The sequence below is a fragment of the Heloderma suspectum genome, chromosome 3, assembly GCF_057233095.1.
Source record: "Heloderma suspectum isolate Gila_16-S chromosome 3, 16-S_ref, whole genome shotgun sequence".
Classification (NCBI taxonomy): domain Eukaryota; kingdom Metazoa; phylum Chordata; class Lepidosauria; order Squamata; family Helodermatidae; genus Heloderma; species Heloderma suspectum.
In genome coordinates, this window is record NC_139460.1 from 202206078 (window position 1) to 202229613 (window position 23536).

General features: G+C 40.8%; 1 protein-coding gene across 10 annotated transcripts in view; it reads left to right on the plus strand.

The window, feature by feature from the left end:
• Positions 1-23536, plus strand: part of WAPL (WAPL cohesin release factor) — a 57191-nt gene that overhangs the window by 25485 nt on the left and 8170 nt on the right. For all 10 annotated transcript variants that reach the window (XR_014789341.1, XR_014789340.1, XR_014789344.1 and 7 more), the window contains 12 exons: positions 72-190; positions 3014-3109; positions 5382-5534; positions 5765-5901; positions 8912-9023; positions 9449-9673; positions 11189-11300; positions 15483-15580; positions 17238-17314; positions 18143-18318; positions 19095-19210; positions 22579-22740. Coding sequence is in view for 4 of the 10 variants with exons in the window: in XM_084845332.1 (XP_084701458.1) it covers positions 72-190; positions 3014-3109; positions 5382-5534; positions 5765-5901; positions 8912-9023; positions 9449-9673; positions 11189-11300; positions 15483-15580; positions 17238-17314; positions 18143-18318; positions 19095-19210; positions 22579-22740 (1583 nt within the window). In the remaining 6 variants the exon portion in view is untranslated. The remainder of the gene's footprint in view (positions 1-71; positions 191-3013; positions 3110-5381; positions 5535-5764; positions 5902-8911; positions 9024-9448; positions 9674-11188; positions 11301-15482; positions 15581-17237; positions 17315-18142; positions 18319-19094; positions 19211-22578; positions 22741-23536) is intronic.

Sequence of the window (23536 nt, forward strand, 5' to 3'; positions counted from 1 at the left end):
CCTTCCATACTGAAAACCTCCCTCTTGGAGCAGACTTGAAAAATTATCACATCTTATCCTTGTCCTTGTAGAGCTGCTGGAGTTTCCAGAAGATTCATCCAGTGTTCCTGAAAGCAATAAGAAATCCACAAATCCACAAGGTGATAAATCTAAGGAGAACACACGAAAGATATTTAGTGGACCAAAGAGGGTAAGTAGTAACATTGAAAGTAGTCTGCCATGATTTGAACAGTGCGTTTGTTAAGAGGCGGTTGTAGGGTCTAGCAGTGTCTCTTCTACCATAACATATGTCTCCATAAAGGAATGTGTGTAGGAGACGTGATAATAGGGTGAAATCCCCATTGAGGACTTCATCCTTGCTAGCACCATGCTGTTACTCTTCAGATTCTTTACTGCATGCAAAATGCACATTTCTTGTTCTCATGGAATATTTCCCATGTGCGTTCCTCCTGAATCGGCCGATTTTGTCTCTATTTTCTCTCGGAAAAAGCCAGGTGCACCATAATAATAATAATAATAATTTAAAATATTTGTAGGCAGCATTTTATAATAGATGTGTGCTGTTGTAGTTTAGATCACACACATGTTAAACGAACTTTAGAGTAATATTTTGAGTTCATTCTATTTGCTGAGCTATCCCTTTTTGTATGAAACCCCTTGCATTGTAATTTAATATGGGTATAGGGGGTTCAGTTTAATCTACTAGCCCTGTGTGGCTTGTATGCGGCTTTCTTGGAAACAGCATATGAAGCTGCCTTATTCTGAGTTTCTGTTCATCTGTTTAGTCCAGCATTATCTATTTGACTAGCAGCAGCTCTTTTCCAGCCCTGCCACATGAGATCTTCTTAAGTAGAGATGAACCTGGAACCTCCTGCACACAAAGCATATGCTCTTTCAGTGAGCTTTGTTGCCTCCTTTCCCATCTTGGTTATTATGATAGGCTCAAGTACTGCAGACAGTGACCTGGTTTGGACAACATGGCAGCCCATTGTGGGTTACTTTACCCTTGAGGAGCTGTAGTACATGTTGGCTGCCATGATGAACTTGCAACCCCCAATTGGAGGTTGCATATTCATCATGGTGGCTGGCACATGCTGCAGCTCTTTGAGGGTAAATTAATACATGAGGGGCTGTCATGTCAAGTGAACTGGCCCATTGTAGAACCAATACAGAGGGCTTGTATGCAAGCGCCGCAGCTCCTCAAGGGTAAATTAACCCACAGTGGGCTGCTATGTCATTTGAACCAGGTCACACTCTGCAGTGTTGGCAATCCTGAAATATAAACATGTAGGAAATCCTGAGTGGCCTCATTTGACAGGACTGGCTATTGTGTAAGAAACTTTTAATGGTGTTAACTATTTAATGGTTGTCTGAGTGTCTGTTTCGATACATGTTCATGTATCCAGGAGACATTTTGTACATAAACAGCTGCATTTCAAGTAACTTTCCTATGTATTCTAAATACTTAAACTGTACTCATTAATTCCCAGGGAGAAACCTCAACCCAGTAAAAATCTTGAGCTTTTACACAACCCCCCCCTCTCCATTGGGGAGACAGTAACAAGCATACTGGACTGTGCATGTTTAATGGAAGACAAGGGCCATATCCAGCACTGGCTGTATGCTAGCAGGACCCACTGCTAGTGCAACAGGAAGCTACTGCTTCCTAAAGCAACCAGAGGTGAACCAAAAAGCTCGTTTCTGAAATGGGACAGGTCAATGAAGCTTACAGAAGGGAGCTTCACTGCCCTGTCCCATTCTGGAAATGAGTGTTTTGACTTGTTTCCGGGGTTGCCCTAGGAAGTGCTAGCTTCCTGCTGTGCTGGCAGTAGGTCCTGCTGGCTCAGCATAATGAGTGGAGGGTCAGCATTGGATACTGCCAAGAATCTTCCTAACCTCTGGATTCAAACCCCCTATTCTTTCTCGAGATTAATATATCCTAAAGTATGGATTATATCACTTTTTAATTGGAGAAGTAATAAGGAAAATGCACACTGTTTTGCCTCAATGTGCATATGTGACAAGGCTGCTTCACTTTATTTAAGCCTTTCCTATAGGTCTAGCTATTGTTTTTAAAAGTGTGTATGTGTGTGTTACACTAGTTCACGGCACAAGTCTGCAGCGTCTTGCTAGTAGCAACCTTTTCATATAACAAGATAAAGATTGATTAGTGATAAGCATGCTGCTCACCAAATAACCTCTCTGGAGCTCTCGCTTGAACCATGGTTTGGTGAAAGTAAGAACTGGGAGCAGTGGGAGAGGCTCTTTCTTATTTTGATACTGTAGCACAAAAAAAAAGAGAAGACCCTGTCTCTCCCTCCTAAAACCTCTCCCTGACTCCTTTGGAATGTGCAAAGGGAGGAGGTTGATGGTAGCAACAAATAATTGTTGTTTAATCGAACATTATGGATTTGAGGGAAATATTTATTTTCACATGGTAAAATCCAACTAGTGTTGCTTTGCCAGCAAAAGACTGCTGTCAGTGGAAACCAGAGGGGGGATTACCCCTTACCTCTGCAGCCCCCCTCAACTTCCCAATTCTAGTCTGGAGGGTTGGGGCAACCTTTGGAGCAGATTGTGAGGATTGAGAGGAAGGAAAAGTTCTATTCTGCAAGTGGAAGTCTGCTTGCAGAAGGTAGGATGGAACCCTGAAAGCTTAATTTTCCACATACTTTCATGGTCATCTTGTGATAGGTTCCCCTTCCTTTGTTGAGCTTTCTATAGGTAGACATATTGTGTAAAAGAAATCATGTTGCACTTCTAATTTCTTATATATGCAGGAACAACTCTGTCTTATATGTTTTGCATTTGAATATAAGACTTTAAAGGAGTAAAACATGATGTTGGAAGATAACGTCAAAACTGATAACTCATGAAATGTTTTGAGGAAGAGAAAACAACTCATGTAAAATAAATGTCATAGAGGGCAGAAAGCAGTTGCTTTGAAAGCAGTATACTTACAGAGAATGAACTGGTTATGTTGCAAATAATTTTAAACTGTTCTGTTTTGCAGTCGCCAACAAAAGCTGTATACAATGCTAGACATTGGAATCAGCCAGAATCGGAGGCTCTTCCAGCATCACAAGTGTTGAAAAATCCAAGTGTCCCTGTGAGTAGGGTCGGTCTCTCTCTCTCTCTCTCCCCTCCCCCCCTTGTCTAAACACTGACCTTAAGATAGTTCATATTTATCATGAGACGTAGCCTGAGCAATGGCTACAAATAACAATAATAAGCACTAGGAACAGTATTTCAGATACTGCCAGATATTAAGGTTACAAAGAATAGTGTCATACCTTAAGTGGGATAACTGTCCTGAATTTAACCAGGAATAGTAATACGATTTCAAGTTGTTTCAGGTGTGATTACCTTGGATTGCAAACAGAATATTGCCGATTGGCATATGTTCCTTACACTTAGACTGTTGGTTTTGACTGCTTTGTACCTGACTATGCAACTGGACCCAAGCATTCATGATTGTATGTTTATACACCTTAGCCTCTAGATTGGTTATGTGATTTTATCTAAAGTTTTAAAGGTTAATTAATTAAACAAGCTCTTTTTCAGTGGCTTCATAAACTTGCAGCACCGTTCTAATACATTCAGAAACGTTGACAAGAATCCTTTGTCACAGAGTCAGCCACATTTGGCTCATGCGTTTCGCCTCAGTTCATGCTACTGCCCTGTAGTGGTTCACATCCAAGCCAGCCATTCTGGGAGAAAAGCTGTAGCAGGCCAGAACTACCTCAGCACTGTCATTCCCAGAAAATCCCACAAAAGTATGCTTTAGCCTGAATTGAATTAGATGAAGTATACCAGAAAATAAGACCAAGGTTGGGGATAAAGATAAAAACATTGGCTGTAGCTTCCTAGTATTTGAGCACACAGCAAAGTAGACAGCCTTTGCATGTGTTGGTCAAGCAGGCTTTGCTTGCTCCTTCCTACATTTTTATTTTATTTTATTTACTTATTACATTTATATCCTGTCTTTCTTCCATGATGGCACTCAAGGCAGCTCTTATAGGATTCTCAGGCAGTCTCCCTTCCAGGCACTGACCAGACCCAGGGCTGCTTAGCTTCAGGAAAGTGGCTGCTTCATGTACCTTCAGACCAAGGCATTGGTCTTTGACATCATTGTCTATGTTGGGAAGCTGTCACGTTTGAAAGGAACCCCAGTATTATAAACCAATACAGTCCCAAACATGTTGCTCTTAGTGTTTAATTTTCTATTGCTAAAGACATATTAAGTCTTATTTACAGCACATACATGACCAAAAATCTTCACCAAAAATCATTAATCTACTTTTTTAATAGATTCTTAAAATATTTCCTGTAGGTCCTCTCACCCACTTAAGCCATAAAAGGTTTGTTCTCTGGCGAATCAGTACATTGCAAGTTTTAGATGGGCAAATGAAAAAGTGTGTGTGTGTGTGTGTGTGTGTGTGTGTGTGTGTGATTGCTGCTACTTGGAAAACCAGCACCACACAGAAGGACCTGTGAATATCATTCTGAGACACTGCAGAAGTTGAGTAGAGAAGTGGAGACTCCTTAGGCAGGACACCTATGCAGTGAACTTAAAAGATGCACGTCCCAATCGTAAATGCATGGCCATATGGTGTGTTAGTTGTTTGAATTTATTTGTGCATAAAATGCGTGGCAGGTTAAGTATGAAAGTGAAGCATGCTAATTTCTTGAAGCTCATCCAGCCTCTCACTGTGTTACATCAAGATTTTATTGGACAAATATCACTTGAAGGACATTCCCTAAAATCTACATATGTTAGAGTAGTAGTCCCAAATAACTAGAGGTGAGAATTTAACTAATAACAGAAAATGTTTCCATCATATAGCCAAGAATGAAAGTACAAAATGGTCTTATTAGGGGAAGAGTATTTTGAATTACGTGCTACCATGACCCTGTCTGGACGTAATAGAAGTGTTCGGTGGCAGTTCGTGGGTTAATTAATTAACCTACAAATTGCTGTCAAATACTACTGTTATGTCCAAACAAGGTCTTTGACTTTCTTGGCACAAATGGGCTTCTTGGAAATAAAAGGAGAGAGCAGCTAGTAGCTGCAAACATTTTAAAATATCTCTCTGTTCTTGTGCATCTGTTTAGTTTTTAAAACTTAAATGTGCTTCCATTGGCTTGGATTCTTAAACTAAATTGGGAGCTGCTCACTAGGGACCCTTTAAAAAAGCTACATCTAAGAAAAACGTAACGTAATGATTTTGCACACTTAACATGCATTCAGTCATCTAATTTGCATCTTTGAACCGTTGAGGTTATGCATCTGAAAATGGCAAGATGTGAATGTAACAAATGCACATAATGTTCTGTTCCCTACTTCATGTTCATGTAAACATCTACCCATTCATTAATAGGTAAGGCTGTCTTCAAAGGAGGCAGTTAATAAAGATGATGGGGTGTTTAAAGCTCCTGCGCCACCTCCCAAAGTGATAAAAACTGTGACTTTACCCACTCAACCCTATCAAGAGATAGTAACTGCCTTGAAATGTAGGAAAGAAGACAAAGAAGTAAGTGGAATATCTAAAACTTTCCTATTTTCCAAAATACACTATACTTTTTTTAGTATTATCAATAAAAAGCTGAAGAAATAGAGTCAATGTAGAGTTAGCCTCTCTATTAAAAGTGGATAACTTGACAATTTGAGCTAGCCACTGATTTGTGATGCTACAGGAAAAACTAGTCTTTTATAAATGTGAGCTATAAAACTGATAACAAGCTTTGTATGCATGCCTTTCAGTTATACACTGTTGTTCAACATGTGAAGCACTTCAATGATGTAGTAGAATTTGGAGAGAATCAAGAGTTCACAGATGATATTGAATACTTGTTAAGTGGACTGAAGAGCAATCAGCCCCTAAACACCCGTTGCCTTAGGTAAGATATTTCAGATATGGCATAACCATTCCACATTTACCAAACTGCATCCATGCCTGCTTAGGTGTGCTTTGTGCATACTCATTGTAGAATATTATACCATTAGGAGTTGAAAGCAGAAATACATTTATTCATGTATCAATTAAGGAGATAAGCCACTTGCTAAGTAACAACTAGCAATTTTATTTTCCCTTGAGAATGTAATATGAAGAAATCTTACAGTGATGCTGTTGTCTTAAAGTATTGCTAGTTTTATTATAAAGCCATTTGAAATTGGGGAGGTAATGAATGGAAATAATTTTATATAGCTTAACACTTGTTAATAACCAGAGCTATATGTTCACCGTGAAGCCAGTTATGGGTTCTCTCTGTTCTCAAGATAAAATAGCAACCAGACAATTACCCAAGAACACCTGAATAGTAAAGATATCAGTGAAGAAATTCCCACTACGCTTCCGAAGATATATGGTGTTGATGATGTTTTAATTCTCTTATTTTTAATAAGGAATTTCTCATATGATCTTTTTTTAAAAAAAATGGATGCAGTCCACAAACCCTTACTTGGGAACGCTCATGCCGGCATCACTGAGGCTATGCCTCAGTTCTGTGACACTTGGATGGTTACATGGGCTATTTTGTTTATATGACACTGGGAAAGTGATGTTAATTGGTTTATATAACTTGTCTTTTTTCTGTATAGTAGTGACAATGCTATTTATTTATGGATGTTTACCCTACCTTTCCTCTCCAAAGAGTGCTCAAGGCGACTAGCAATATTTTTAAATAATCCAGAAAAATGCACTAAAACTATATAAATCCTACAATGACAACAAAACCCACAACAAGTTGGATTATATTTGGAATTCTGAAGAGGGTCAAAAATGTCCAGACACTGCATAGCTTGCTTTTAATAGTTTAATAATTCATCATCTTAATTGTCCGGTCTCCCCACTCTAACAAGAGGAAATGGTTTCCAGTGGGTGCTGTGTATTGGAGCAGAGAGACTGCTGCTTGTAGGCAGTCTTTCTCTCTCCCCAACCCCCCCACGTCCACAGAGATTCTTAACCACTAGCACTATCCAGACTAGCATAGCTATGCAGTATCCTATGTTCTTCTAGAACAAACGTCAGATCATAGTGAAAAGAGAGCAAGCAATAGCAACATGAGTCCCACAGAGTCCTTGGCAACACCAGTGCCATCACCAGTCACCATTGCTGTTGATAATGACACCACATTGCACATGCATGAAAGACAGCAAGCAGAGGCTGCAAAAGTACCATAATGACAACCCTTAACCTGTTCCATGCCTCCTCTCACACACAAGGTACAGCCATTCTGCCGAGATTTCAAAATTGCCTCCACAAGTATACCAAATGCTACATCTCATCAGATTAGATGGGATGCCGCCTATACCTGCAGGCAAGCATTTGAATCCCCTGGCATCCCAAGCAAGGAAAGCAGAACAGTGGCCCTTTTGTGAAGGAGGATGCAAGGACTGCACAGGGGTGGAAGGAACACTGTTCTGGCTGCAACTGTCAGCTAGCTCTACAGACTCTGGAGGCAGTGTGCATAGGGAACTCATTGGCTTCCCAGGGAAACTGCTCAAGTCCCACTGTGAGAACAAGGCCTATGTGAGGTGAACAAACTTCTTGCAAGAGAAAAGGAGACAACAGGACAGGAAACAGCGGAAGCTTTACTGGGAAGTGACCCACTTAAGGTGATGACCACTTGAAGCAAAGCAGAGGGAGTGGTGCAAATGGCGTAACTCAGGTAGCTGGCTGTCTTAATTGGCATCCAGCTGCCTTTCATTTTGGCCAGCCTCCTTCATCCTGCCACAGCTCCCTTACATACATTTGGTTCATTAGTACTGGCTATTGCTTATTGACACAGTAGACCTTGTTATCCATCTCCCTGCTTCCATTTCCTGTAGCCCAGTTGTGTAGTTTTATCATACAGTAACCAAAGGGATTGTGAGCTATGAGGAACCTGCACTCCTCGTATTGTTGGAGTGGACAGAGGATGGAGAAAATGCTAACCTTGAATTTTACTAGGTGGAGTAGCAGTGTTTGGCTCTGATTGAGAGTCTAGTCGTGAAGGCAGCTGAGAGGAGATATACACGGTGCTGTGAAATAAGCAAGGCTTTAACCATGTCAGTGATGGAGTGAGTTCTGAAAGCAAAACAGATGAATAGAGTTGCCACCCTTCTTGCTCCATCAGAGCTCTTGTGGCTTTACATGACAGCAAGATACAGGGTCAGTGTTTTCTCTTGCTGTATTCATGTACCAAGCATAATATGACTTCACAGAAGAACAGCTGGAATCTCACTGGTCACTGCTGCTAGTTTTACTGTAGGTCTCCTGCTTTCTGCATTGCACTCATTGGGAGCGGGGAATATCTTCGCCTCTGCCAAACTATTTATGCAGAATGATCTCTGTTCACGCCAATGCTCCATCATCAAAGTTCCTGGTATGTCAGGGATGGGCAGCACATGGCCCGTGGGCTGCATGTGGCCCTTGCCACTGAAATTGGTGGTGGTGGCGGCAGCAAAAAATGGGTGGTTTGCTGCTGAATTTCCATGGCAACCTCTACAGAAAACTGAAACGTGTCCGTTTTAGCTTTCCATAGCAGTTTGCTGCCATTTTTTTTGCTGCTGCTGCCAAATTTGGCTGTGCAGTGTCAGGAGTGTGGCCTGCAGAGGAAGGGATGAAAATGGCTCCCAAATCCCCTGAAGTTGCCCATGCCTGCCCTATGTCCTTTGACTTTGCTCGACATGAGGCTAGGAGTAATGGTGCACACCCTATCATCTGAATTAGGGCTTGCCTTGGCAGATGCATTTATACTGTTGGTGTGCTATGATTGGCTTCAGAGTTAATTGGTGTACTCTAGATCCATCGTGGCTCTGATGGTTGGGGGACAGTGAGCTTGTGTTCTCTGTTGAATGTTAAATGGTTTTGTCTCTGAGAAGAGACTTGAAGAGATACTGTTGTTTACCAGATTTTGTTGTTTTTAGTGTTATCAGCCTGGCGACAAAGTGCGCCATGCCCAGTTTCCGGATGCATTTGAGAGCACATGGAATGGTAGCTATGGTTTTCAAAACACTGGATGACTCACAGCATCACCAGGTATGCATATCTTATGTACATGATGATATTTCAAAACAATCTCCATTTTCCTTTGGAATCTCCATTGGAACAAAATGTTTTTGCAAAATACTTGCAGGATTATGACCTAGAGACAAAGGATTTCATCTTATGGAAAATATTATTAAAATACTGCTTCTTGGGGTTTGCTGTCTTTATCATCCCATGCTTTAATATTTTTGGTGGAAAACTAAAACAAAAACAGTATCCCTAGACAAGCAAAGCTGGATTATGTCAGCTAGGAAGAGTCTGTGTGGAAATTCTGCAAGGATTTGAGGAGTACCTTTGTAGATCTAAATCCTACAGTATGCTGTTCATACTGCATTGGTTCACCTATTGTTTCTACCTATTAAATTTCTATTCCTTGCAAATGTTTACTTTTTCCTGTTTTTCCTTTTCTGTTGAAGAACTTATCACTTTGTACAGCAGCTTTAATGTATATCTTGAGCAGAGATCGCTTGAACATGGATCTTGATAGAGCCAGCTTAGATTTAATGATTCGGCTTCTGGAACTAGAGCAAGAACCTTCGTCCAAGTTGTTTAATGAAAAGGACATGAACAAAATTAAGGAAAAAATCAGAAGACTCTGTGAAACTGTTCACAATAAACACCTTGATCTAGAAAATATAACGGTGGGTCATGTGATTTTTACCTAATTTTGCTGTAATGTGAAAATGAACAAGTACTGCTCGGTGTGTGTGTGTGTGTGTATGTGTGTGTATCTATATATTTTGTTAACTCTTTTAAGTATATTTTTAGGTCATATTTATAGAGTATAGGAAAAATGCCCTTTTCAGAAACAAAGCAGCAATTTGCCCTGTAGCTTTTCTTTAGGGGAGTCATGGCCTTTTCCTCTCACATCATCTAATTTTTTTTTATAACCAGGGCAGTTCAAGAGTATTGAAAGATAAAACCTAGCCACTCAATATTTTTACCTCATGTTTGTTTCTTCATTATGATTGACAGTTAACACAGAATGCACAGATCCGTTTAGTCAGGTCACTGAAATCTCATACCATATTGATTCTATAATTAAGCACTGACAAAATTTTATGGACTTTATAATATCTCAAGTGACCAACTGGGAGCTGAAATGATTAATTACATAATAACTCATATTTTAAGTAAGATGTTTGCATGTGCGTGTAAACATGTACAGTTGTACTGGAGTTAAAGGCAGTATCTGATAACAGACTTGGAAGTGCTCTTCTTCAGGATACCAGCTGTGGCATTTTACAGGATATGCCACACACCTTGTGCCCTGGATGCTCAGCATTCCTTGCTCACTGAGCTTAGTCTTCATTTGGGCTGTTTTGGAGTCTGTCCATCCCCGCCCCCTGGGCTAGGCTTTCTCCTAAAGATTTCCTTATTTCTGCCATCCGGGGGGGGGGGGGGGGGGATGATCCACACATCAACCCAGCATGTTGTGTGGATGATCCACGCATCAACCCAGCATGTTGATGTGTGGATGGTGCCATTTTGTCTATATAAGAATTGGCACCCCAGAACTTTTAAAATAAAGGGATTGACATCTGCAAAACATCACATTTCATTCTGTCACCTAACACATGGCATAAGCTCCCTCACTCAGCTCAGTATATTTCTTGGCGGAGGACAGACTTCACTATTTAATGCCATCTATTTTCTGCATGAGGCCTTCCCTGTGTAGCTTGTGCTGTCATTTTGTATGAGATGGACAAAGCTACAATAAAAATGTCACTTCAGTGTAGCTCCAACCACTTAAATTTTGAGGCTTACCCACAATCTGCAGCTCAGTGACACGTTGGCTCAGTTTGCGGTGCTAACAGTGATCATGACATGACTCTAGGTTAGGAAATGCCGAACTTCACGAAATGGTTCAGTTTTACTGTGTGTCATGTCAACTTCTGTTTCAGTAGCAAGTGCTGTTTTCAAGAGCTAGAAGGAAAAAAAAACAGGATGGTACCGCAGCAACATTTTACTAAGATACAGTAATAGTCTAGGAAACACAGAGCAGTAAAACATTTTCATGTCTACATGACCTGCACTTCTAAACCTACAATATATAACTGTGTAATTGAGATCTAAGTTAAAGCATTAATAGAAAAAGTAATTGGTAGAGCATTGCTCTAATTCACAAACTAATTTTGTGTGTGTGTGTTTTCTAGACTGGTCATTTGGCAATGGAGACACTGCTCTCTCTCACCTCAAAACGGGCAGGAGACTGGTTTAAAGAAGAGCTGCGACTTCTTGGTGGTCTTGATCATATTGTAGATAAAGGTATTCATTTTGCCTTGAAGAGAATTAAAGTACATAGGTTTTATAAGTGGAAGGTAGTTTGTATGGTAGAATGAAAGGACTGTTTCTTAAATTATAACACACCAAATAGTTAATTATACTGTTACCTTGGAGGGATACCTAAGGGACTGTCTGACCTGGTTTGCACTATCAAAACAAGCCACTGTGGCTTAAACAAGGATTGTTTTAGGGTTATTTGGGGGTTGTTTAACTCTCCCAACAAGCTGTGCTGCCCAGATTCAGACGACATGATAAGCCATGGCCTGGCAGTGATTATGCAAATTGCACTCAGCATGTGCCACAGCTCACAACAAGCCACCATGGCTTGTATAAGCCTCAGTAGCTTCTTTTGATCGTGTGAACCAGCCCTCTGTCTCATTATGAACCTGTCCAGTTACTAAGTTCTGCAGGAGAGGTCCTCTTGAGGACACTGCTGCCCACAGAGGCCAATTTGTCAGGCATATGTGAAAGGGCTTTCTTCTGTGTCACACCCAAAATTGTGGAATGCTCTCCAGAATTACAGTTGGCCCCCAAACTCTTCGGTGTTGGTAAAGGTATTAAGATGTGTCTCATTAAGCTAGCCTTTTGCATTATTTTAGCGCATTATTTTAATATTTTTTGTGTTTATGATTCTATTGTTTTATTTTAGATTGGTTGTGCACTGCCTTTGTGGCCTTTTGGCAAAAAGTGTGGTAAAAATATTAATAATAAATAAATTTATGGGAGAAGAAGTAGCCCATCTCTGCATTTGTGTGATCATGGGGGTGAAAGAACCCATCGTTGGTTCTTTCCCCACCCCTGCGTGATCGTGATTTACATAATTATCCACGATGCAGCATGGGTTGCTGTGTTGTCTGAACCTGGCGTGTGGTGGGGGTGGCTTCATACCCATTGTACAATGCACAACTTGCAGTAGGGGTTGTAGGGTGAATACGAAGCCATCCCTGCCGTGCTGGCAGGGAAAGAACCAATGATGGGTTCTTTTGCCTCCCAATCGTGCTAGCCCAGCCTAGGTAAGCCTGCCTTTTTCCTGTATGCAGACTTCTGCTGGCTGCATTTCAGCTCCCAAGGGATTCAGGCCCTGCACTTGGAAGTTGCAGGTATTGGTTGCTACCCACTCGCTTCTGGGAGGTCTGTGCTAGTAGAGTGTTCTAGGCTCTTCTAGGGAGCATGTATGTGTGTAGGAGGGGGTGTTGATTGGTTTCCCTGACAGTAATGGAATTCTGGTGGCATGGCATTCATGTTGCCATATGTTTTACAATGTGCCTTTGATGCACATCTAATATGAGGGCTGTTAGTGTCATGACAGGTGGATGTTGACAGGGTTGCTAGAGATGCTGGTGCATGCTGATGAGGCTGCTACGTTAGCTTTGTTTCTAATAGTGGTATTGTGCTTTTGACTCTACTGATATAAGAACATTGAATCCTAGATATGTCATGCTGGTGCAAGCATTGGTGTAGCAGCTGCTGCCGTAGCGGAACCATAGGATTGGCCTGCCCATTTATGCAGTGTTTTGGTGCAAAAACATCCTTTTATAACACTTTTAATGTGTTTTGTTTGCTAAACTAGGCTTTATTTAAGGGTGCACTAAACTGTCTTAAGCATCCATGTATCTACTTTTTATAAATCATGAAATTTTGCTGCTATTAAAGTCAGTTGAGGCACTGCTAAAAAAAAATGAGTTGAGGCAGGATTGCACCCTAAGTCAGTGTTGTCCTCCTGATGATAGCAAGTGGTAATCTGTTTTCAGGTCAGTATATGTTCTGAAATGTAGTGGTTTAGGATGCCCAGACATATAACTCTTTATATAGGTCATACTAACAGATAAATTTTAGTGTGAAATTTTAAAATAGCCTTTTGCTGTTTGTGTGACAATTTGGGTTAAAGTTGATAAAACATGATGGGGTGTTAGGGAGTTTTACCACCATGTCATATATTTGATCTATTTACAAGTTTTATATGGTGCCTTTATGGATAAAACCTTCTCAAGGCAGAAGAAAGAATGTTTATTTGCTAAAAGAAACATTCAGATAGCAATACACTTCAATAAAACATTAATAAAATCCAGTGCTAAAACCAGCAAATTTAATGGGGCTCTAAGCCCTTTCTAGATGCCTGTAATGATTGGGCCTGATGGTCCCCAGTTGGAAGTGTGTTCCAAAACCATGGCACCACTTCTGAAAAAGCTCTTTCCCTCGTTCCCACCAACCTGATCTTTCTTACTGGTGGGCAAGTTACTTGAAGGTGGTCCTTCAAGTAACTTGCTTCCAAACAGTTTAAGGCTTTAAATGTTAAAACCAGGACTTAAATTCGGCCCAGAAGCAAACTGGTAACCAATGCAATAGGTGTGGTAAAGGTTGTTCCAACCACCTGGCAACCATCAGTACTCAGGTAGCTGCATTTTGCACCAGCTGAAGCTTCTGAACCAACTTTAAAAGCAACCTCAGATAGAGTGGACACTGTAGTATAGTGTGAACACCATTAGTGCATGGATGACTGAGGCAAGGTCAGACCTCTCCAGATAGAGCTGGAGCTGGTGAACTAGCCTAAGCTGGTAAAAAGTGTATCTTGGCCACTGCTACCATCTCAGCTTCCCCAGTTAACACAGAGTCCAGGAGGACTCTCAAACTGGGTACCCTTCCTTCAAGGGGAGTGTAATTGTAGAGCTCCATCTGGAGCAGGCAGTTTTCCTACCCATAGCACCTTTGCCTTGTCTGGATTAAGTTTCTGCTTGTTCACTGTCATCCATCCTCAAACTGCCTCCCAGAGTTTCACAACCTCCCTGGAAGAAGTAGTTGGAAAAGAGAGGTACAGCGGAGAATCATCTGCATACTGATTACACTTCAGCCCAAATCCCAGGATGACTTCTCCAGTGGCTTCATGTAGGTGGTAAAAAGTATGAGGGACAGGATAGAACCTTGCAGTGCACCATAGGCCAATGGCCATGGGCTAGAGCAAAAGTGTCCCAGCACCACTTTCTGAGACCACTCATACAGGTAGGACCAGAACCACCATAAAACCATGCTTTCCAAGTCTAACACAGATAAGTGGGTCTAGAAGAATACCTTAGCATGGTTGATGGTACTGAAAGCTGTTGAGAGCTTCAGGAGAACCAGAAGGGTTGTCTTCCCTCCATTCCCCAGAGTAACTCATCCACCAGGGTGACCAAGGCTGTCTCCATCCCCAAACTAGGCATAAAACTGGATTGGAATGGATCTACATAATTGGTCATATCCAACACTTAATGGATCTACATAATTGGTCATATCCAACACTTAAGCAGCCTTAAGGTCAAAGCTGATTAGGTAACTGTGTCAGTGGAGTCACTACTGGTTTTTCAACCCACAGATCATTTTCTTTCCTCTAAACCCATACAGAAAAGCAGATCCAAAGTGTGTCTTGCCACATGCATTGGATCATATATTAACTAAGATAGGACCATGGTTGACATGGTGCCATGGTTATCAAAGTTCCCCAAGACCACTAACCTGAGGTTCTCAACACCATGCTTGAGACCACCTCTGTCAGCTCAGGCAGGGAGACAATTAGGCAATGGGGTGGTTGCTACACCAACAGAATCCCAGTCCTGTCTCAGGTTCCCAACACAAGCTGCGGACACTCAAAACTGGTTGACTATTGGATAGGGTACCTGACCAGGGGGATGAGATCTCTATAGATCAAGGCTATGCCCCTCTAGTGAAGCCTGGTGCTGGACAAGAAACCCAGGTATGCACATTTGGGAGAGGCCAACTCCTCCCCCTTCATCCCACTAGGTTTTGGTGATACAAGCCTGGTTGGTATGATCGTCAACAATGAGGTCGAAAATAATACATCCTTCACATTAGCCAGCTTGGTATTCATCACTAGCACCCGCAAAGTAGATAAGACTGCAGACAAGCTACCATCGTCACTGAGGCTAGGAAATGGGCTGGAAGGGAAACGGCACAAAGGCGTCTCAGTGTTGCTGTGCATGGCCTTGGCACCCTCTTCCCACCACTACACTTGTAGGGACCCCATGCTCCTCCCTTCCTACATACATAAAGAACATAGCCAGCCCCAAAGCCCCAAAACAGACTAGAATTACATTGTACAATTTTTGGAAAGTAAAACTCCTTACAGTGTGTCTTAATACTCTAGTAACAACATTGTTCTTTGTTTCTTAGTTAAAGAATGTGTGGATCACTTGAGCAGTGATGAAAATGAAGAGAAATTGGTTGCTTCATTATGGGGAGCAGAAAGATGTTTACGGGTTTTAGAAAGCGTAAGTATAAAAAACGAAAGAAAATGGACTTTTTGAGTGGTTCAGGTTCAGAACCACAGATGGGGAAAGTCAGATTCACAGTCCATTTCCTTATAGCGTCTTAAAATTCCTGCATGATTTATCGGCTACCACCCTGATTTTCCCTTACCTCTGGCTTAATGTTGATGGGCCATATTCAAATAAGGCTTCCTAAGTCAAATAATAAGGATCTACCTCACTTTGGCAACTCTAGGGCTTTTCCCAAATGGCTTTGAGGCCTTTGGAAACTACTGCTGAGTGTAGGTTGGGTCGAGAGAGTAAAACTTCCTTTGTTCACTTTTTTGTGTTTTTGTGCTTTTTTCCTTTGGGAGTAAAAATAGACCTACAGCCACATCCCTTTGCTTCTGGCTGAATGGGAGCTTGTATATTTCTTGACTTATTTGAAGGATTTTTACCCCGCTGTTCAGCCCAAAAAAGTTCCCAGAGTGGCTTACAAAGATTAATAGTAAAACAGTCCCAGCACTAAGGCTTATAGTCTAAATGAAACAACACTAAGAAAAAAGATGGGGAAGGAGGCGGGAAAAAAGCAAACACGGGCACCAGTTCTTACAGTTCTTATAATGACCAACTGGGATGGAAACAGTTGAAGTAGCCTGATTAGCTTCTGTTAGGTGACAGATGAGAGAGAAGAGGACCCAAAGGCACTGATGTCTCAGCAGAGTCATTGGAACAGCCCTGCTTTCCTTTGCTCCCTCTGCTGCAGTCACATGAGCTGGGGTGGATTTACATAGATCACGTAAAGGGAAACTGGCTCAGCACTTGCTGAGTTCTTCTGGGGAGCTTGCCTAATTTTATTTTATTTGGCTCAGGGACAGCACACTTTTGGCCTGAGGCTGGAGATCTTGCCACAGTTCAGGCTTTTTGAGCCAGCTAAGGAACTGCACAGCTTCCTCTTGTGTCTGTTTCCTATGAGCTGGCTGGGACTGCACAGTTTCAGCCCAGGCTGCGGTGTTATGTCTGAGTGTATTCTTCTAAGGCTCACAAGAAGACTATGCAGCTTTTTCAGTTGGGACTGCTCAGTCTTCCTGAGCTTGTCTTCCTAAGAATTGCTTGGGGACTCATGGCCCTTTTTTATTTTACTTTTATTGCTTTGTTCTTTGATGATTATAAGCTGTCTTTCCCACTCCTGTAGAAAAGCAAAAATAGAAAAGAGGATAACATTGATACAAAGAATAATTAATAAAATGATGATGATTGCAGCTTGAATAGTTTTGACTCAGCTCTATTTTATAAGTGCCCCTGGTACTTTCTTTCATTCTTCTTTATGATCGCTGTGCAGATGCACACATGGAAAGCCTGTGCAGGGCATCTTTGGAACAATCTAGAACATCTTTGACTGCAGGGTCTGTTCCCAGGGTCTGTTCATTGTGTATGCTCAAAGGGGCAGACTCCATGCCTTTCCTTTTTTCCTGCAGCATGCAATGAAGAACATGACTACAATGATAAAATTTTCTAAAAGTCTGAGTTTTCCTCAGCATGTAGTAAAAGTATTAACTGCAGCTTGCTACAGGCTTGAGAGATTACAATCACATGTGTGTTTTTTAAAAAAATGAAAGGAGTTGAACCCTGCACATTAAAGGATGAATTCCTGATTGTTGTGTGGCATTTTCTTTTTTAGGTAACAGTTCATAATCCAGAGAATCAAAGTTACTTGATAGCATATAAAGATTCACAGCTCATAGTCTCCTCAGCTAAGTAAGTTCTTATATTTATTTTCATATAATATGGTACACTTTTTAAATGCTTGATTTTATACCTGTTGACAGGTTAGCGGAATTATTATTATTAGTGGAATAAGTTATTTGTATGATAAAGATCTCACCATCTATCAATTTTTTGAGAGTTTTTCTTTCAACAACTCCCCCACAGAACCCACAAGGTGCAAGTAAATGTCTCTTGGAAGGGACAGTGGTCAGGATGTGTGACATGAGAGCTGCTTTGATAACTTGTTGTGAGCAGTCAAGTGGGAATAAAAATATTGGTCCCCCTCAAACTGCTTTGTAAATTCAGGAGAGTTTAAATGTAAATTATGGGTTCCAGTGTTTTGAAATAAACTCTGTACACGTATGTTTCTATTTGCATCATAAAGCTAATTATATGGGCTTTATACAATGATGCATGTTTTCTGCGCAAGACTTTGTGGTTAAGGAGAAAGCCTTAATCTTTTAACAGTGTTTAGTGAACACTCAGATTGGGCACGGGCTGGATAGAACATTGTGTCCATGAGAGAGCTAAATGTCCAGCTCTCTCTCAGATCTGCCTACCTACCCACTCTACAAACTTCTTATTCCAATAAAAAGCATACTAGATTACACTTTTAAAGATAATGTTTGGGGTTGTGCTGTGGATGTTGTCACTGATACTGAGTAGTCATTGTTGTGTTTTGGCATGGTTAAGACTGCATAATAGATTAAAATTAAGCTTGCCGCTCAGAATTGGAGCTAGGTTTCTTGGTGGAAGCAATTTTTTTTCATTGTGATATAGAGATGATTTGTGTTATGTCTTGGCATTTTTTACTTTCAGAGCATTGCAGCATTGTGAGGAGCTGATCCAGAGATACAACCGTGCTGAAGACACCATCTGTCTTCCAGACAGTAGGCTACTGCCTCACCAGAATGTAACAAACCATGTGGGTAAGGCAGTGGAAGACTGTATGAGAGCCATCATTGGTGTCTTACTTAATTTAACAAATGATAATGGTAAGTAACTTTCCGTTATTGTAATATTTTTACATACTGAAACATAAAATCAGATTATCAGTTGTCCAAACAGATTGTTCTCCATGATATCTAGAGAAAAGCATTCCTATATTGATGCTTAGGCTGGGTGGTTGGGTAATATGGTGTTCAGTAAGAGGTGAGATAATGTCTTCATAAATCCAGCAAAGCAATGCTGCAAACATGAAAGTTGCATGTAATTGACACTTGAGCAGAATTAGTGTTTGTACTGCACAGACACTGATGATACTGTGATTATAGAAGTGTGTGTGTGTGTAGGGCTGCCAAATTAAAACAATGGAAAAAGAACTAATCCTTTCATTAAAGCAGTCTTGAGTTTTTGGATTGACCTTGCAAATGTCACTAAAATATCAGATGAAGAGAAGAAACAGCAAATACATTGTTTTGACTGCCAGCTGAGTTAAATTCGAGATATATGTGTAGTGATTAGTTGGTTCAGTTACATTACCTAGGGCATGGGAGGGTCATGATGGGTTAAAGACCCATTCTTGACTTCGTTGGACTTGGTTTAACTTTTGGTCCACTTTTCAACTGTAAAATTCTTGTCAAAAGGCCATATTTAATTTCTTCCATAGTGGATTGACGTGTTGGTCGTTAAGAGAGAAGTTACATTTCTTGAGAGGTTGATTTGTGGGACAAAAATGGCCAGCAAATGCCAGTTGTTGTTTTAAGTGGCACAGGTAGCATGTTTGGGTTGTGCCTGATTTTTATGTCTTTGTATGTTTTAATGTTTGCAGAGTGGGGTAGCACGAAAACAGGTGAGCAAGATGGTCTTATCAGCACAGCTCTGAATTGTGTGCTTCAGGTTCCAAAGTTCCTACCTCAAGAACAGAGATTTGATATTCGGGTTCTGGTAAGAAAAAAGCATTATTTTCTCTCTTTTTTAAAGTGCATCAAGAAAATGAAATACCATATTTAATGGCAGACTGTGAAAACTACGTGGGAACTTCCACTGGTTTTTAACATGGCAGCATGATTGCTAACTGGGACATGCCACTTTGATTTTATTGTTCCCTTGTTCAGAGATCTCCATTGGTTTCCAGTACATTCCAAAGCACTATTAAAGGTGCTGATCTTTTGTCTTTTTTGAGGTTTTGATCTTTAAAGCTAAATGGCATGTGACTCAGGCACCTGATGGATCATCTTTTCCTGTATGAACTTGTTTAGTGTTTAAGATCTATGTCAGAAGTCCTTCTCTAGCTGCTCCCCACCTTCAGAAGCTAGACAGCTGGTGACCAGGGAAGAGGGCCTCTTCAAGTGGCAGCACCCCGGTTATGGAATGTTCTCTACATGCAGGTTTGCTGCCATCAGTGCATCTATCATTTTAGGCAACAGGTCAAGACGTGGTGTGTATGTAGAGCTGAACCAATATGGCTGCCCCAGTTTGCAGCCCCCATTCACAAGGGGTGGATTGAGGTCACACTCCTGACCTGGTATTCTAATCAGAATTATGATGACCTGGGTATGGAGGAGATATTTTTTAAAAACTCCCTTCTTACAGTCTGACCACTTCCTGGTGAGGTTTAGGTTGGCAGTGGCTATTACGCTCTGCAGGGGTGGTGAACCCATTGGGATGGCCTGCTGCTGAAGGCTGATGGAATCTGATAGATTCCAGAGGATTTGGGAAATTTGTAGTTGACATGGCTGGTGCTCCTTTTGAAGCTCTAGTGTCTATGGAACAGGGAGATGACATGATTGCTCCATTTGGTATTGCAGAGCCCAGTTGGCTCTTTGGTTGACCATGGAACTTAAGGCAATGAAGCAAAGTGGGAGACAACAAACTGATGCTCAGTCCCAACCATATGTAGGTTCTGTGCTGAATGGTTCATCTGTTCAAGGAGATGGTTTTCAATATCTGCTGGATGGGGTTGCATCCCCCCTAAAATATCAAGTTTATAGCTTGATGATCCTCTTAGATAATTGTCACTAGAGACCCAAACTACCTCAGTAGCATGGAAGGTCTTCAGTGTACTTAGACTGGTACACCAGCTGCAACTTTCCTTGGATAAGCTATTATCCATGACCTGGTATCCTATTTGGACTACTGGGTTACGGATGGGATTGCCCTTGAAGAACGTCTTTAAACTGCAATTAGTACAAAATGCAGCTGCTACATTACTGACTGGGATTGCTTGCTGGGAACACATGTCACTGGTGTTGAAAGAGATCCACTGGTTCTCAGTCTGTTTCTGAGTTCAATTCAAAGTGCTGATGCTTACCTACAAAGTTCTATATGGCTTGGGACCTAGGTATGCCTGGTTCCACATCAACTTGTTCATGCACTGAGGTTTTCTGCTGTTATGCTGCTCAGGCTGCTTTACTGTTTGAGGTGAAATGGCTGGCAACCAAAGAAGAGGGCATTTTCAGCTGTAGTCTTTGAAACTCTCTTCAAGGAAGCTTGCCTGGTGCCCAGGCTTTCCTAGCATGAGGCAGCTTTTTATTTTCCCAGGCTTTTAAAATGTTGGAGCCATTGCTTATGCTGCTTTTAATAGCTATTTTTGTTTTATAATCATGATTTTCTTTGTATTTCTTTGCAAATTTGTAAACTACCCTGAAAGCTGATGTTGAAAGGTAAAATAGAAATGTTCAAGTAAATAATAATTAAGATTGATTTATTCTTCAAGGCTTTTGATAGGTGGTGTCTTTTGTTTTTATTGTCTGCTTCCTCTAGTTCTATATTATTTTAGACTGATTTTACTGCTGTAGGTTTTTTATTGATTTATGGTATGTGTATTTTGTGTTGAATTTTGTAAATTGCTTTGGAGATACAGACAAAAAGCAATATATAAACAATTTAAATATGTTGTCCCAAGTGCATTTTCTCCCATTGTGTTCAGTGGTCCTTAATGATGGAAACACATTTAGAATTCAGGAAACTCAAACTGTTTGGAACTACTGGCTAGTTTAAGTGTGGTGATGATTATATTAACACTTCTAGCTTTTTTTAATGACAGACGATCAGGTGATGCATATCTTGATTCAGCTGTCATCTTGCTATTAAAACATTCATATGAAAATGAAGTGCACTCCCTGACTAGTGTGAGATGTCCTTTGTGTGAGATAGCAGATAAAATTCCATATAAACCAAAACTTTAATCTTTAGTTGTAGGCCTAAGATAATAAATTCCCATTCTCATTGTAAAAGTAGTACCAAATGAAGAGAGGTTTTTTTATGAATGTTCTTCTGACATCCACAAGCTGTATAGGGATGGTGCTGATATTTATTGTATTAGGGTTTTTTTATTTTGGACATTTTATATCTTTCTATGATGAAATAGAAACTCATAACAGCTTAGAATAAAAATAGAAATCACAAGAAAATTAAAAACAAACCTAACAATAAAACAGAAGTAAAACAGCAGTAATATAGCAGCAGCAGACTAAAAACACATCAAACCCTCAACTAAAAAATGTCTGCCAGAATAAAATATTTTTAGGCTGCATTTTATATATACTTACATGGGAGTAAGTCCCATTGAACTCAAGGGGTGTGTTAGTAGACATGTATAGGATTGCACTGTTAAGAACCTATTTAAAAGCAGGCAGAGGAGGGCTGACAAACCTCTCTTGCAAGGTTATTTCATAGTATCACTGTGATTCTTGCACTGATGGCTGTTCTCAATCTCCCATGTTCTTTAGTAGCACTTTGGCAGAGGTAGAATTGCCACAGAATTTCACTTCGAGGTGAACTTGGAGGGTCCTCTAGCAAAACATGTGTAGGAATTCCAGATCTCAGGGGTTATATATACCTGAGATTCATTGTCCTTTGCTTCTGGGTTAGTTAAGGACATGAAAGAAGTAAATGGCCTCACGTGCCAAAAACCGATTACATCTTTAAAAACTCTGCCAGACATTTCTGTGCTTAAATAATACGAATTTTAGAACAGACATTTTCAAGGTAGAGGATAGCAAATGTAATCGTCACTTAGTATAAACAGGCAAGAATTTTCACCTAAATGTTCCTTGTGACTTTAAGCCAATCTCATTTCAGTGATCAGTTTCATCACTTGATTTGAGATGTCCAGTGTAAATTATCAGTTTTAATTTTGTCTTGTATGCCTATGTGAGTCATACAAGACAGTGTACAATAGTAAAGATTGTCTGACGCTTACAACTTCTTGCTGTTACCAAAAAAGGCCATATAAAACAGCTTGCCCTTTGAAGAGTAATACATATCTAAGTTAGAGACAGCAATTTATTACTTTTGGCCTTTCTTGGCAGGGTTTGGGTCTCCTAATCAATCTGGTAGAGTACAGTGCAAGAAATCGCCATTGTCTTGTGAATATGGAAACATCTTGTTCCTTTGATTCCTTCTGTCTGGGAGAAGCTGATGATAGCTTAAACATATCTGGACAAATGGCTGCTGTTCAGGCTTTAGTACAGGTAAGTTGCAACTTTAATTCAAAAGATATGCAGTGTGGTAACAATCAAGGTATTTTATTGAAAGCTGCCCATCAAAGAGGAAGCACTGTTGCTACCTCTAACACACTAAACTGTTAACTGCTCTTACACTCATTCCTCTGGACTACTACCTGCATGCAATTAGCACATTTGCATTGCACTCGGGGTCACTCCTAGCAGCTAAAGTCAGTGTGCAGGTGCTTGCCATGGCTGAGTGTGGCTCTGAGTGGTGTGCACATGTATAGCACAGAGCTTTGTTTTGGAGTATGTCTAGAGGCAGTGTTTGGCTGCATCAGTACTGCTAACCACAGGCCCACAACGAAAAATAATGGCTGCAGAACAAGTTGGACTTTGGGCTTATGTAGCAAGTCCCCCAGCCCAAGTGCAGGAACACTTTGTGCTGCCAATTCATAGGACTGAACTGAACCAAAATGGCAGTGGAAGAGATGTGCAAGGCTGAGAGGCAACACATAAACCTGGAGATAGGGAGTGTGTGCAAACCACTTGCTTGCTTTTTAGAATCAAGTGGAGGTGAACACTTGCCACTGTCATCATCCTGATTGACTCAATCATTTCCTCAGCAGATATGATGATGGCAATAGTCTGGTCAGCTCTTCCCTACTTTTTATAGGGCCAAGCTAAATGTGTCCTGGGAGATTTGACTGAATTGGATGTTTTCCCCTCTTTGGAAAAGTCCACCTGAACAAAAAGGTCCACCTGAATTTATGAAACTTGCTGGCATGTAACATTTTGCATATTTTTGTAGTTCAGTGTATAA